Source organism: Lolium perenne, chromosome 6 (genome assembly GCF_019359855.2).
Source record: "Lolium perenne isolate Kyuss_39 chromosome 6, Kyuss_2.0, whole genome shotgun sequence".
NCBI lineage: Eukaryota > Viridiplantae > Streptophyta > Magnoliopsida > Poales > Poaceae > Lolium > Lolium perenne.
The window spans coordinates 158,487,592-158,500,768 of NC_067249.2; the positions used below are offsets into that span (position 1 = coordinate 158,487,592).

At 44.6% G+C, this 13,177-nt stretch overlaps 1 protein-coding gene across 1 annotated transcript; it reads left to right on the forward strand.

The window, feature by feature from the left end:
- Nucleotides 1-282: 282 nt before the first annotated feature.
- LOC127307090 (uncharacterized) lies at nucleotides 283-3,321 on the forward strand. The gene is made up of 4 exons (XM_051337789.2): nucleotides 283-431; nucleotides 510-692; nucleotides 2,187-2,251; nucleotides 3,021-3,321. The coding sequence occupies exons 2-4, from the start codon at nucleotides 545-547 to the stop codon at nucleotides 3,111-3,113; spliced, it is 306 nt and encodes a 101-aa protein (XP_051193749.1). The 5' UTR covers nucleotides 283-431; nucleotides 510-544; the 3' UTR covers nucleotides 3,114-3,321.
- Nucleotides 3,322-13,177: the final 9,856 nt, after the last annotated feature.

Consider the following 13,177-nt stretch of genomic DNA (forward strand, 5'->3'; position numbering starts at 1 on the left):
GAACAGCATTATCGATTTTCGTGCTATAAAACTGGGCGTTCCTCCGATGTATGTCTCAGGGTGCTTTACCCGTGCTATTCAAGAACGCGACTGAGCTTAGAACCAAACGGCCCGAAAAATGCTGGGCTGATGCGAGTCAATGGGCGACCAGGCTACCAAACGAACCCAGCCGTGCAGCCGTAGTGGACCCACATGTCGGTTGCCAAACGAACCCAGCTTCGCCACATTCATGTCCCTCACGCGATCTGAACCGTACATGAGACGACCGACGGCTCAGGCCGCCCGTGTCGTGCCAACAGAAATCCCATTTCTCTCGCACTGAACGCCCGCCCGCCGCCGCCGCCGCCGGGAAGAAGAGCTCCGACTCGAAATCCCCGAAACCCTACCGCAGTTGCCCCCGTCGTCGGCTCCGATCCCCCCTCGCTCCGCCGGTATGCCCTTCACACCGCCGTCTCCTCTCCTCACCTCGCCTCCCCTCCGACCGCTGATTTTGCCGTTGGGATTTGTAGGAACAAGCGGGAAGTGTTGTTGACAGGGGAGGACGATGCCGCTGGGGCTGATACTGGGCTCGATCGGGAGGTCGATGCGGCGGAAGCGGACGTCCTCGCTCAACATCCTCTCCTCCAAGAGGGCGCCCAGGGACTACTACAAGGGCAAGAACTGCAAGCCCACCGGGTTCCACACTCGCAAAGGTGAAACCAGTCCTGATCTGAACCTAGTGGTTCTTATCTGTATCTCGTGCCCGCTGTTCGAGGCTGCATTTCTGTTGTCACCTTCTGGTTCATGTGTACTTTACATACAAGATGCAAACCATGATATGTTGGGTTGATAAGTACAGAAGATCTTGAACCTGATAGCTGACACTGCGGATCTAATTGGTTGAAACATTAATTGCTCAGTGCTGCCTATTGCCGCGCTAGTTTCATTATCGTACGAAGGAATGTTTCCATGTGGAAGAAGATCAAAATGCCAAAGATTGAGTGTCGTTGTTAGCAAACCGTGCAACAGTGTGTGAACCGAGTGATTGCTTACTCGACAGTTGAGGTGCTTTCATTTGCATCAAAATGGGATGATACTATGGTTTAATGAGTGGAAAAGGTGCAGCACATTTCAATCTTCTATGCGGTCTATAGCCATTTGTGAGGTTCATGGGAACGAGAATTAGCACCGGATATGTGGCAACGAGTAGGTGTGTTCAGTTATCGTTCATGCATACTGCTAGAAGAAGATCTTCACGAAAGAAGAATGTAGATACTTCTTTGGGAAACATACAAAAATATACGCATCTGTCTCTGTACAGATAAATGGGCACAGAAACTGACTTCAAGTTAGGATTTAGGAAAAACAAGGCAACTTATAAATAGAAAAACAGTATAAATAACCACACGACTTGTTTTGCATGTCCTAAAACAAGATGGCGGAAGTCATGTAGCGATAGCCCCACCTGTCAGCAAGTTACTTTTGAAGGGGGCGGGGTAGGGGTACTACCATTATCACCAAGGACATACAAGCATAGATATAAATCCTTGCAGTAACAAACCTTTATGCATCCATCTAAGGTCTAGTAATGCAAAGAAAGAAAATACTGGTGGATATTTGGCTGAACTTTGAACCTGGATAGATTCTGGTACTTGGAAGTAGTATGTACGTGTTCAGATGAGATCATTGTATTGATGCCAGCTAAAACTTAGCACCATCTTCAGTGAAACAAAGTCAAGAAACGATACTATCCATTAAGATTTTTGTCCAAAAGGAGGAAACATATATGTACCTTGCCCATTAGATCCAATGATTATATTTACGAGTTTGATCCAAGTCTGAAAGCTTCATGTATCTTGCGATCGGCCCATTGTCTCTAGTACTCTTATGTGGATGTGAAATTTTCATGTACTGACACGCCATGCTTGTTTGAACCATGAACTATTTATATGTTTTTGTGCAGTAGATTAGTTTGATTATGTGTTACGTACTTGTACGGAAGGATCGAGTCCCTCTGCGCAGTATTCTTAATGTTGCTTGGTTCAAGTAAATATGCAACCACTTTCATCTAGGATATGATTATTGCACTAAGTGGGTAAGAGCGTGGCTGTTACTGTGAATTTCTCGTTTTTGGATGGCTTTCAAGACTGAAGAATTCCACTTGTACTTTTGAACATCATTTTCAAAATATTGATGTAATTTTGCAGGTGGGTATGTGATGGTGGACGCCAAGTTACCAAGATTTGTGGTCCCTGACTTGACTGATTTCAAGGTGACTTTGTACTTTTTTGTTTCATTTTTCACCGTTTTACGCTGAATTTAAATTAAGTTCCAAGGTTGCCTATGCATTTATGAATCTCAAATTTCTGGTAACTTCTTGGAATATTGGAATGTCAACTCTTTTGCTCGGAATGCAGAGCACTATACTAGATAAAGGTAGTTAGCAAGGAAAATACATAGGAGCACATGGGTGCTGCCCTTCCTCATATCTCACCAACCAAAATACATAGGAGCACATGGGTGCTGCCTTTCCTCATATCTCACCAACCAAAATACATGGGGATCTGTGTGCTAATATGTATTCACACTGGTATAAATATCGTATCGTTGGTGATAATTCTGGTATATATGCAGCATGCCTTGGCCCCAACACGTCCTTTTCAAGCATTGCTCAAACTTTTCTTTTCAAGTATTGTATTTCGAAGAAAAAAAATCCCAGATCCTCGCTTATCGAAAAAACGAAGGACAGATATTGCCAAGGAAAAAATAGTAGCATTGGATTGTTTAACCCAGGCCAAGGTAGAGGAACTGAAAGTAGACGGTATCACATGTATTGTGCGAAAATCTCTCAGCATTAGATTAAATGTTCCAAATCTAGTAGCATTGGATTGTTTAACCTAGGCCAAGGTAGAGGAGCTGAAAGTGGACGGTATTGCTTGTATTGCGCGAAAATCCCATATGTGATTTAGCTGAGGGAATCATCTTCCCTCACGGTGTACTGTAACCTATAACTAATCAATTCCTTGTCTAAATAAATGCAGTTGAAGCCATATGTATCGCAATGCGCCAGGGAGGACCTTGCAGCCAACTCAACAGCCTCCGCTTCAGCGGAATCTACTGAAAACAAAAACTGATATGTTAGATGTTCAGTCGTTGCTTGTTTCACAAGAATACAGTGGGGCTCTGCAGTTATGTTTTCCATCCGGTGACCATGTTCAGAATATGTAGCCTCGTCAACATTGCTGCATGTGAACTATTCCATGCGTAGCTGCAAACTCTGTGCTTCAGCATAAATCGTTGGAAAACTTACCATTGTTAGATGTACCATGTACTCTGAGCTCACTATTTCTGGCGTTAGTGGTATTCATTTGCTCATTTCTGAAGCATGTGATGGTACAACATTGGTTGCCGACAGGAACAGGATTCTTTTACTGAAATTCCATGTGTGTGTTTTCTTTTGCAAGGCAAGAGCCCCAGATAGGAGCTAGGTGGTCACATTGTGCCAGTGAAAATATCATTGTCATATACGGTACACTACACAGGGGAGGTGGTAGGCATCGGCCTAGCGGAAGGAGCCAAATATCCGCCACCTCTCTTGCCGTCTGATCTGGCTAAATCATGATATGTGGGTCGTCCTTCCGTTGCAGCATCCCCTTTCCCTCTCGTTCCTTACGTTGTGTTTGGATGCATAGAATTGGTCCTTGGAATTGAATTAGAATGGAATACCAAAACCAAGGTGGAAAGGAAATGGCCTCTAATTCCAATTCTGTTGTTTGGATGTGTATGGTATTTATTGTTAGAATCAAAGGGCGCATCTAATTCTAATTTCTGTTTGGATGTACAAGCCAAGGAATTTGATGTTCTGATAAGTTTAGACAACATAAAGTTATGTAGAAATATAAAAATAGTATATGTATATATTGGAATGTTTATATCTCCGTCACATGACCTATCATCAAGTTGAAAGCTCAGCAGCATAGTTACTAACGATACTTCAAATTTGTGCAACTCACAATTGCAACATCCAGATTACGGCAAAGCATTTTCGTTCAACCAGTTCAACAGAAATTTCACAACGAGTCTGAGAGATAACAATTTCACAACATCGTGATGGATTATACATTCACGACTACATCACAGATTGTCTGCACTAGATTCTGTATAACATCAAACTGCAACACTTACAGATTAAGAAACAATTCAGGAAAAAGAAAGGGCTACACCCTACGGAACCAAGATAAAATGTCGCGTTCGCCTGGGGGCAGCGATGTGTCCACCGAGTCCGCCATTGCTGACGAGCAGCTCCAGCGCTCTACCGTACCCGGAGCTCTTACCTAGTCAGCCGCCGCCATTCACCCTCCCGCCACTGTCCTAGTCCTATCCCCGATCTAGGGTTATGACCGGGCGGACAGGAGGACGAGCGCCAGGGACGGGAGGCCGTGGAGAGAGGAGGCCAGGGAGGAGAGACGCCAGGGAAGGGAGGGTGGGGAGGAAGGCCTTACTTGCCCCGCCGCCGGCGGGGTCTTCTCTGCTCGCGTGGTCGGCGGCCTCGGGAGGTCTCGCGAGCGAGCCAGTTCTGTTCGACGAAGCGTACCGCTTCGCTTCGTACGATTCCAGGCAGTTTCCGAGGGTGGGAGCTCCGTATTGCGCGAGGTCAATTTTGCACGGGAGAGAGCTGGGCTCGGAATTTGCCTCCGATTCCAGGCCCAGATTCTAAGCGCACCCAAACAGCCGAATTTGACGCCCGAATACCAGATTCAACGATTTCGAGCACAATTCTGTGCATCCAAACACATCCACATTTTTTTGTTGGAACCAATCAACAAGGAAAAAAAACTTTCCGACATTTCAAAACATTTATGCTGCAAAAAAGGTTATGTTTATGCGGCAAAAAAGAAAAGGAGGTTCCAACATGTGGAAAGAACGTGCAACATTGAAGATTCCATAATCGGTAACCTATTTTTTGAAGCAATGGCCTTTGCAGCGACGAATATGGCTCGCTGGAGCCCATAGTCAGATCGAGCAACCCCGGACCTATTTCCCTTGGTGCCCCATCTTCGTGAGCTCGGCTTTGAATTCGACCTCGATCTCAAGCAGTAGCGGAGCTTGCCAGGAAAAGCTAGGCGGGCCAGCAGGCTTAAGGAGAATAAATGGGCTGCTATTGGGGTAAATTTACCAATATGTAGGCAGAAAATCTCTAAAGTTGGGTGGGCCATAGCTCCGCCACTGATCTCGAGCCATGAGGTCATCCATGGATGTGAAATTCCAACCAACTAGAGGTATACTTCCAACAAGATAGGATCAACAGAGGAGATCATGATTTTGTGTGGGAAAATGCTCTATATCCTCCGGAGGCTACAAACCTCCTAGCCTCTGGATTCCCCACCGTTGGACCCAATCAATCTGAGTCGTTAGATCGGGTTCTCTCTTCAGTTTTGCTTTAAATCTCACTTTTGCTTCATTGAAGCAAAAAAAAAGCCCCGCTTTTGCTTCATTGAAGCAAAAAATAGCTCGACTAAAAATAAAAACACAAAGACCATTCGGTTGTGGATCTCGCCGGAGACTTCGCCGGAGCACCATACTTCACTGGAGACCTTGCCAGAGCACCGTACTTCACCGGAGAACTCGCCGGAGCACCGTTGCCGGAGACCTCGTAGCAAAACATTTGTACTAAAGTAGCAACATGACAGAACAATTGTAGCAAAAAAATAATATACTATTATAGCATTGCAACATTTGTACTAAAAACACGACCTCGTCGGAGAACATCGCCGAAGACCGTGTAGCAAATCTTTTCTACTAAAGTCGCAGAATAGGGGAACAATTGAAGCAACAATATTGTACAATCGTAGCATCGATGCCCACTCCTTGAAGCACCGCCCCCACCAGATGGTAGTGTCGTCGTCGCCCCGGCTTGTAGCACCACCGTCTCTGGCTTGCAGCACCACCGTTGCCGGTCGCAGCATCCCCTACCGACGAGGTCTCCGATGAATCTCTAGCGAGTCTCCGGCCTACTACGTCTGACATGTCTTTTTCTTTTTTGTATTTACGTGAACCTTTTTTACTTCAATGAATCAAAAGCGGGACTTTTTATGCTGCGAAGAAACAAAACCTGAATGAGTCGCAACACTCCTATTGTTTAGTCTTTTTAGTTGAACCGTTTTTTTGCTTCAATGAAGCAAAAGCGGGAGGTTTTTTGCTGCGACGAAGCAAAATCTAAATTTCAGGTGAAAGTGGACACATGTCACGCATGCAAGCGGGAGGCTGGAAAGTTTGGAGCCTCCATAGGATTTCTAGCACTGTCCTTTTGTGTGTTAAGAAAAAAAGCAAAGAGAGAAGAGCGAGTGCATGTGGGTAGAAGAATGTGGGGAGCAACGAGTCATCAGTCGATCTAGTCGGTCAATTGGTTGGGGTTCCATTTCAACATCGATGCATACCAAAAGCCTAGTTGCATGTACATTTTCATTCCAGGAAGGACAAAGTCCTTTTTTATGGATAGACTTTCCTCCACTCCGAACATAGCAAGCTCCACAATCACTTCACAATCTTCCACAAAGAGTCACCGGAGCACCAACCGCTAAGCCAATTAGAAGATCACCCTCCAAGAGTAACAATCTCATGGTCTCTCACTCGAACTAATCGTAATGGAGTGCAATGGCCAAGGGTGGAAATTACGATTTAAATTTATAGCCTAAATCTTTGGCCCCTTGAACCCCCGAGTTTAAATACTAGACCAGAAACTTCAAAGTTTCCGGCCAGGTGGAAGTTCCTGTCGTCCGGGAGGCTTTCTTCCCTGAGACACCTGATGACCCACAAGTATAGGGGATCGCAACAGTCTTCGCGGGAAGTAAAACCCAATTTATTGATTCGACACAAGGGGAGACAAAGAATACTTGAAAGCCTTAACAGCGGAGTTGTCAATTCAGCTGCACCTGGAAACAGACTTGCTCGCAAGAGTTTATCAGTAGTAACAGTTTTATAGCAGTAGCAGTAGTGAAATAACAGCAGCAGAGTAACAAAGACAGCAGTACTGATTATAATAAACAGCAGGATTAAAATAATGTAGGCACAGGGATGGATGAACGGGCGTTGCATGGATGAGAGAAACTCATGTAACAATCAAAGCAGGGCATTTGCAGATAATAATAAAACGGTATTCAAGTACTAATCAATCAATAGGCATGTGTTCTATATATAGTCGTACGTGCTCGCAATGAGAAACTTGCACAACATCTTTTGTCCTACCAGCCGGTGGCAGCCGGGCCTCTAGGGAATCTACTGGAAATTAAGGTACTCCTTTTAATAGAGCACCGGAGCAAAGCATTAACACTCCGTGAACACATGTGATCCTCATATCACCGCCTTCCCCTTCGGTTGTCCCAATTTCTGTCACTTTGGGGCCTCGGGTTCCGGACAACAATACGTGTATACAACTTGCAGGTAAGATCATAAAACAATGCATATCATCATGAAACAATAACATGTTCAGATCTGAAATCATGGCACTCGGGCCCTAGTGACAAGCATTATGCATAACAAGTTGCAACAATATCATAAAAGTACCAATTACGGACACTAGGCACTATGCCCTAACAATCTTATGCTATTACATGACCAATCTCATTCAATCCCTACCATCCTCTTTAGCCTACAGCGGGGGAATTACTCACACATGGATGGGGAAACATGGCTGGTCGATGGAGAGGCGTCGGTGGTGATGATGGTGATGACCTCCTCCAATTCCCCGTCCCGGCGGAGTGCCAGATCGGAGTTTCTGGTCCCGAGATGGAGTTTCGCGATGGTGGCGGCGTACTGGATGTCTTCTGGCGATTTCGTCTAACCCCCCGTGAGTTTTAGGTCGAAGGCGTTAAGTAGTCCAGAGGAGGGCGTCGGGGTCCAGCCGAGGCGGCCACACAATAGGGCGGCGCGCCCCCCTCCTGGGCCGCGCCGGCCTAGCGTGTGGGGGCCTCGGGCCTCCACCTGGCTTGCCCTTCTGGCTCCGTAATTCTTCTGGAAAAATAAGACCTTTGGCATAAATTCCGAGGATTTTCCTGAAAGTTGGATTTCTGCACAAAAACGAGACACTAGAGCAGTTCTGCTGAAAACAGCGTTAGTCCGTGTTAGTTGCATCCAAAATACACAAATTAGAGGCAAAACAATAGCAAAAGTGTTCGGGAAAGTAGATACGTTTTGGACGTATCAACTCCCCCCAAGCTTAGCTTATTGCTTGTCCTCAAGCAATTCAGTTAACAACTGAGTGCGATAAAAGAACTTTCACGAACACATTTTTCATATGATGTAAATATTCTCATGATATGGCAAGTACTTAAGCAATTCATAATAAGGTACATGCAAATAAAATCATCTAATAGCTATGTCAATCATGGAAAAGGTACCAACAAATTAATAATGAGCATCATGAATCATGTCTATAAGCAGGATTGCAATGTTCATAAAAGGATATGATAAAGTGGTATCTCGCTTGCCCGTGTTTGTACAGCAAAACATAAATGCTTGGGCACCTTTGAAGTTCATGGGAAGACTGGAAGTAGAGGTTATCAAAGATAAAAGCATCAAAGTTATACCACAATTAATCACATTTTGGGACAAGCATATTATACTAAGAATGACAGTTGTGCTCTGATGTCTACGTTCCCCCTCCTTTCCTGTAGACAGTGTTGGGCCTCCAAGAGCAGAGGTTTGTAGAACAGCAGCAAGTTTTCCCTTAAGTGGATCACCCAAGGTTTATCGAACTCAGGGAGGAAGAGGTCAAAGATATCCCTCTCATGCAACCCTGCAACCACAAAGCAAGAAGTCTCTTGTGTCCCCAACACACCTAATAGGTGCACTAGTTCGGCGAAGAGATAGTGAAATACAGGTGGTGTGAATATATATGAGCAGTAGCAACGGTGCCAGACAATAGCTTGCTGGCGTGTAGTTGATGGTGGTAGTATTGCAGCAGTAGTAACGCAGTAAAACAGTAAACAAGCAGCGATAGCAGTATTTAGGAACAAGGCCTAGGGATTACACTTTCACTAGTGGACACTCTCAACATTGATCACATAACAGAATAGATAAATGCATACTCTACACTTTTGTTGGATGATGAACATATTGCGTAGGATTACACGAACCCTCAATGCCGGAGTTAACAAGCTCCACAATAATGCTCATGTTTAAGTAACCTTATAGTGTAAGATAGATCAATAGACTAAACCAAGTACTAACATAGCATGCACACTGTCACCTTCATGCATATGTAGGAGGAATAGATCACATCAATATTATCATAGCAATAGTTAACTTCGCAATCTACAAGAGATCATGATCATAGCATAAACCAAGTACTAACACGGTGCACACACTGTCACCTTTACACACGTGCAGGAGGAATAGAACTACTTTAATAACTTTGCTAGAGTAGCACATAGATAAATTGTGATACAAACTCATATGAATCTCAATCATGTAAAGTAGCTCATGAGATCATTATATTGAGGTACATGGGAGAGAGATGAACCACATAGCTACCGGTACAGCCCCGAGCCTCGATGGAGAACTACTCCCTCCTCATGGGAGCAGCAGCGGTGATGAAGATGGCGATGGAGATGGCAGCGGTGTCGATGGAGAAGCCTTCCGGGGGCACTTCCCCGCTCCGACAGCGTGCCGGAACAGAGACTCCTGTCCCCCAGATCTTGGCGTCGCGATGGCGGCGGCTCTGGAAGGTTTCTGTGGTTTTCGCCAATCGTATCAGGGTTTTCGATCCAGGGGCTTTATATAGGCGAAGAGGCGGCGCAGGAGGGTCGAAGGGGCGACGACACCATAGGGCGGCGCGGCCAGGGCCTGGGCCGCGCCGGCCTAGGGTCTGGGGGCCCAGTGCCCCCCTCTGGTCCTTCCCGGGTGTTCTGGATGCTTCCGGTGAAAATAGGAACTTGGGCGTTGATTTCGTCCGATTCCGAGAATATTTCGTTACTAGGATTTCTGAAACCAAAAACAGCAGAAAACAGGAACTGGCACTTCGGCATCTTGTTAATAGGTTAGTTCCAGAAAATGCACGAATATGACATAAAGTGTGCATAAAACATGTAGATAACATCAATAATGTGGCATGGAACATAAGAAATTATCGATACGTCGGAGACGTATCAGCATCCCCAAGCTTAGTTCTGCTCGTCCCGAGCAGGTAAAATGATAACACAGATAATTTCTGGAGTGACATGCCATCATAACCTTGATCATACTATTTGTAAAGCATATGTAGTGAATGCAGCGATCAAAACAATGTATATGACATGAGTAAACAAGTGAATCATATAGCAAAGACTTTTCATGAATAGCACTTCAAGACAAGCATCAATAAGTCTTGCATAAGAGTTAACTCATAAAACAATAATTCAAAGTAAAAGCATTGAAGCAACACAAAGGAAGATTAAGTTTCAGCGGTTGCTTTCAACTTGTAACATGTATATCTCATGGATATTGTCAACATAGAGTAATATAATAAGTGCAATAAGCAAGTATGTAGGAATCAATGCACAGTTCACACAAGTGTTTGCTTCTTGAGGTGGAGAGAAATGGGTGAACTGACTCAACATTGAAAGTAAAAGAATTGTCCTCCATAGAGGAAAAGCATCGATTGCTATATTTGTGCTAGAACTTTGATTTTGAAAACATGAAACAATTTTGTCAACGGTAGTAATAAAGCATATGTATCATGTAAATTATATCTTATAAGTTGCAAGCCTCATGCATAGTGTACTAATAGTGCCCGCACCTTGTCCTAATTAGCTTGGACTACCGGATCATCACAATGCACATGTTTTTACCAAGTGTCACAAAGGGGTACCTCTATGCCGCCTGTACAAAGTGTAGGATAACGTTGCATAGAAAACAAAAATTTTCCTACGGCGAACACACAATCCAAGCCAAGATGCAATCTAGAAGACGGTAGCAACGAGGGGGTATCGAGTCTCACCCTTGAAGAGATTCCAAAGCCTACAAGATGAGGCTCTTGTTGCTGCGGTAGACGATCACTTGCCGCTTGCAAAAGCGCGTAGAAGATCTTGATCACGATCGGTTCCGGCGCCACGAACGGGCAGCACCTCCGTACTCGGTCACACGTTCGGTTGTTGATGAAGACGACGTCCACCTCCCCGTTCCAGCGGGCAGCGGAAGTAGTAGCTCCTCTTGAATCCGACAGCACAACAGCGTGGTGTCGGTGGCGGTGAAGAAGTCCGGCGGAGCTTCGCTAAGCTACGCGGGCAATATGGAGGAGAGGGGGGCGGCTAGGGTTTGGGAGGGGTGGCCGGCCACTCTATGGGGGCGGCCAGCTTGTGGTCTTGGGGTTGGCCGGCCCCCTCCCTTGGCCCCTCATTATATAGGTGGATCCCAAGTGTTGGTGTCCAAGTCTTCGAATAAGACCCGAAACCAAAACCTACCATAAGAGGGGGAAACCTAGCCCAACTAGGACTCCCACCCAAAGGTGGGATTTCCACCTCCCATGTGGGGGGTGGCCGGCCCCCTATGGTGGAGTCCACTTGGGACTCCACCCCATCTAGGGCTGGCCGGCCATGGAGGTGGAGTCCCATGTGGACTCCACCTTCCTTGGTGGTTTCTTTCGGACTTTTCTAGAACCTTCTAGAACCTTCCATAGAACCTTCCGCGACATTTTATTTCACATAAAATGACATCCTATATATGAATCTTATTCTCCGGACCATTCCGGAACTCCTCGTGATGTCCGGGATCTCATCCGGGACTCCGAACAAATATTCGAACTCCATTCCATATTCAAGTACTACCATTTCAACATCCAACTTTAAGTGTGTCACCCTACGGTTCGTGAACTATGCGGACATGGTTGAGTACTCACTCCGACCAATAACCAATAGCGGGATCTGGAGATCCATAATGGCTCCCACATATTCAACGATGACTTTAGTGATCGAATGAACCATTCACATATATTACCAATTCCCTTTGTCTCGCGATATTTTACTTGTCCGAGGTTTGATCTTCGGTATCACTCTATACCTTGTTCAACCTCGTCTCCTGACAAGTACTCTTTACTCGTACCGTGGTATGTGGTCTCTTATGAACTCATTCATATGCTTGCAAGACATTTAGACGACATTCCACCGAGAGGGCCCAGAGTATATCTATCCATCATCGGGATGGACAAATCCCACTGTTGATCCATATGCCTCAACTCATACTTTCCGGATACTTAATCCCACCTTTATAGCCACCCATTTACGCAGTGGTGTTTGGTGTAATCAAAGTACCTTTCCGGTATAAGTGATTTACATGATCTCATGGTCATAAGGACTAGGTAACTATGTATCGAAAGCTTATAGCAAATAACTTAATGACGAGATCTTATGCTACGCTTAATTGGGTGTGTCCATTACATCATTCATATAATGATATAACCTTGTTATTAATAACATCCAATGTTCATGATTATGAAACTAATCATCCATTAATCAACAAGCTAGTTTAAGAGGCATACTAGGGACTTCTTGTTGTCTACATATCACACATGTACTAATGTTTCGGTTAATACAATTATAGCATGATATATAAACATTTATCATGAACATAAAGATATAAATAATAACCACTTTATTATTGCCTCTAGGGCATATCTCCTTCAGTCTCCCACTTGCACTAGAGTCAATAATCTAGTTTACATTTGTAAAGATATAACACCTTGGCCTTCCGGTGCTTTATCATGTTTTGCTCACGGGAGAGGTTTTAGTCAACGGATCTGACATGCTCAGAAACGTATGTATTTTGTAATTCATTTGCGTCTCAACGCATCACTCATTTCCAAATGAGTTGGCATTATATATGTTTGATCTTCTGGTGGAACCTTAATTCCGCTGTCTGAAATATGTCACTTATATTGTCACACACAATATAGCTTCAAAGTTCTGACTCTGTCGGAACTACACCAAGTTCTCAAAGAACCTCTTGACTTAACATCCTTTGTCATTGTCAAAACAATGACATACTCTGCCTTCTTTTGTAGAATCCGTCACAATATTTAGAACTCTTCTAAATCTAGCATAGACTACTTCTAGCTCATTGTGCTACCTTTTAAACAATACTTAGTCTAATTTGAGATTGAAATTATATTTTATATGTGACAAAACCAATATCGGTGTAACACCTTACAGCGATTTGTTTGTCATTT

Bases quoted from the DNA above. Each gene is read 5' to 3' on its own strand.
- LOC127307090 (XM_051337789.2), top strand. From the start codon at position 545: ATGCCGCTGGGGCTGATACTGGGCTCGATCGGGAGGTCGATGCGGCGG. The intron at 693-2,186 runs GTGAAACCAGTC...GTAATTTTGCAG, and splicing joins CGGGTTCCACACTCGCAAAG to GTGGGTATGTGATGGTGGAC. The intron at 2,252-3,020 runs GTGACTTTGTAC...AAATAAATGCAG, and splicing joins CTGACTTGACTGATTTCAAG to TTGAAGCCATATGTATCGCA.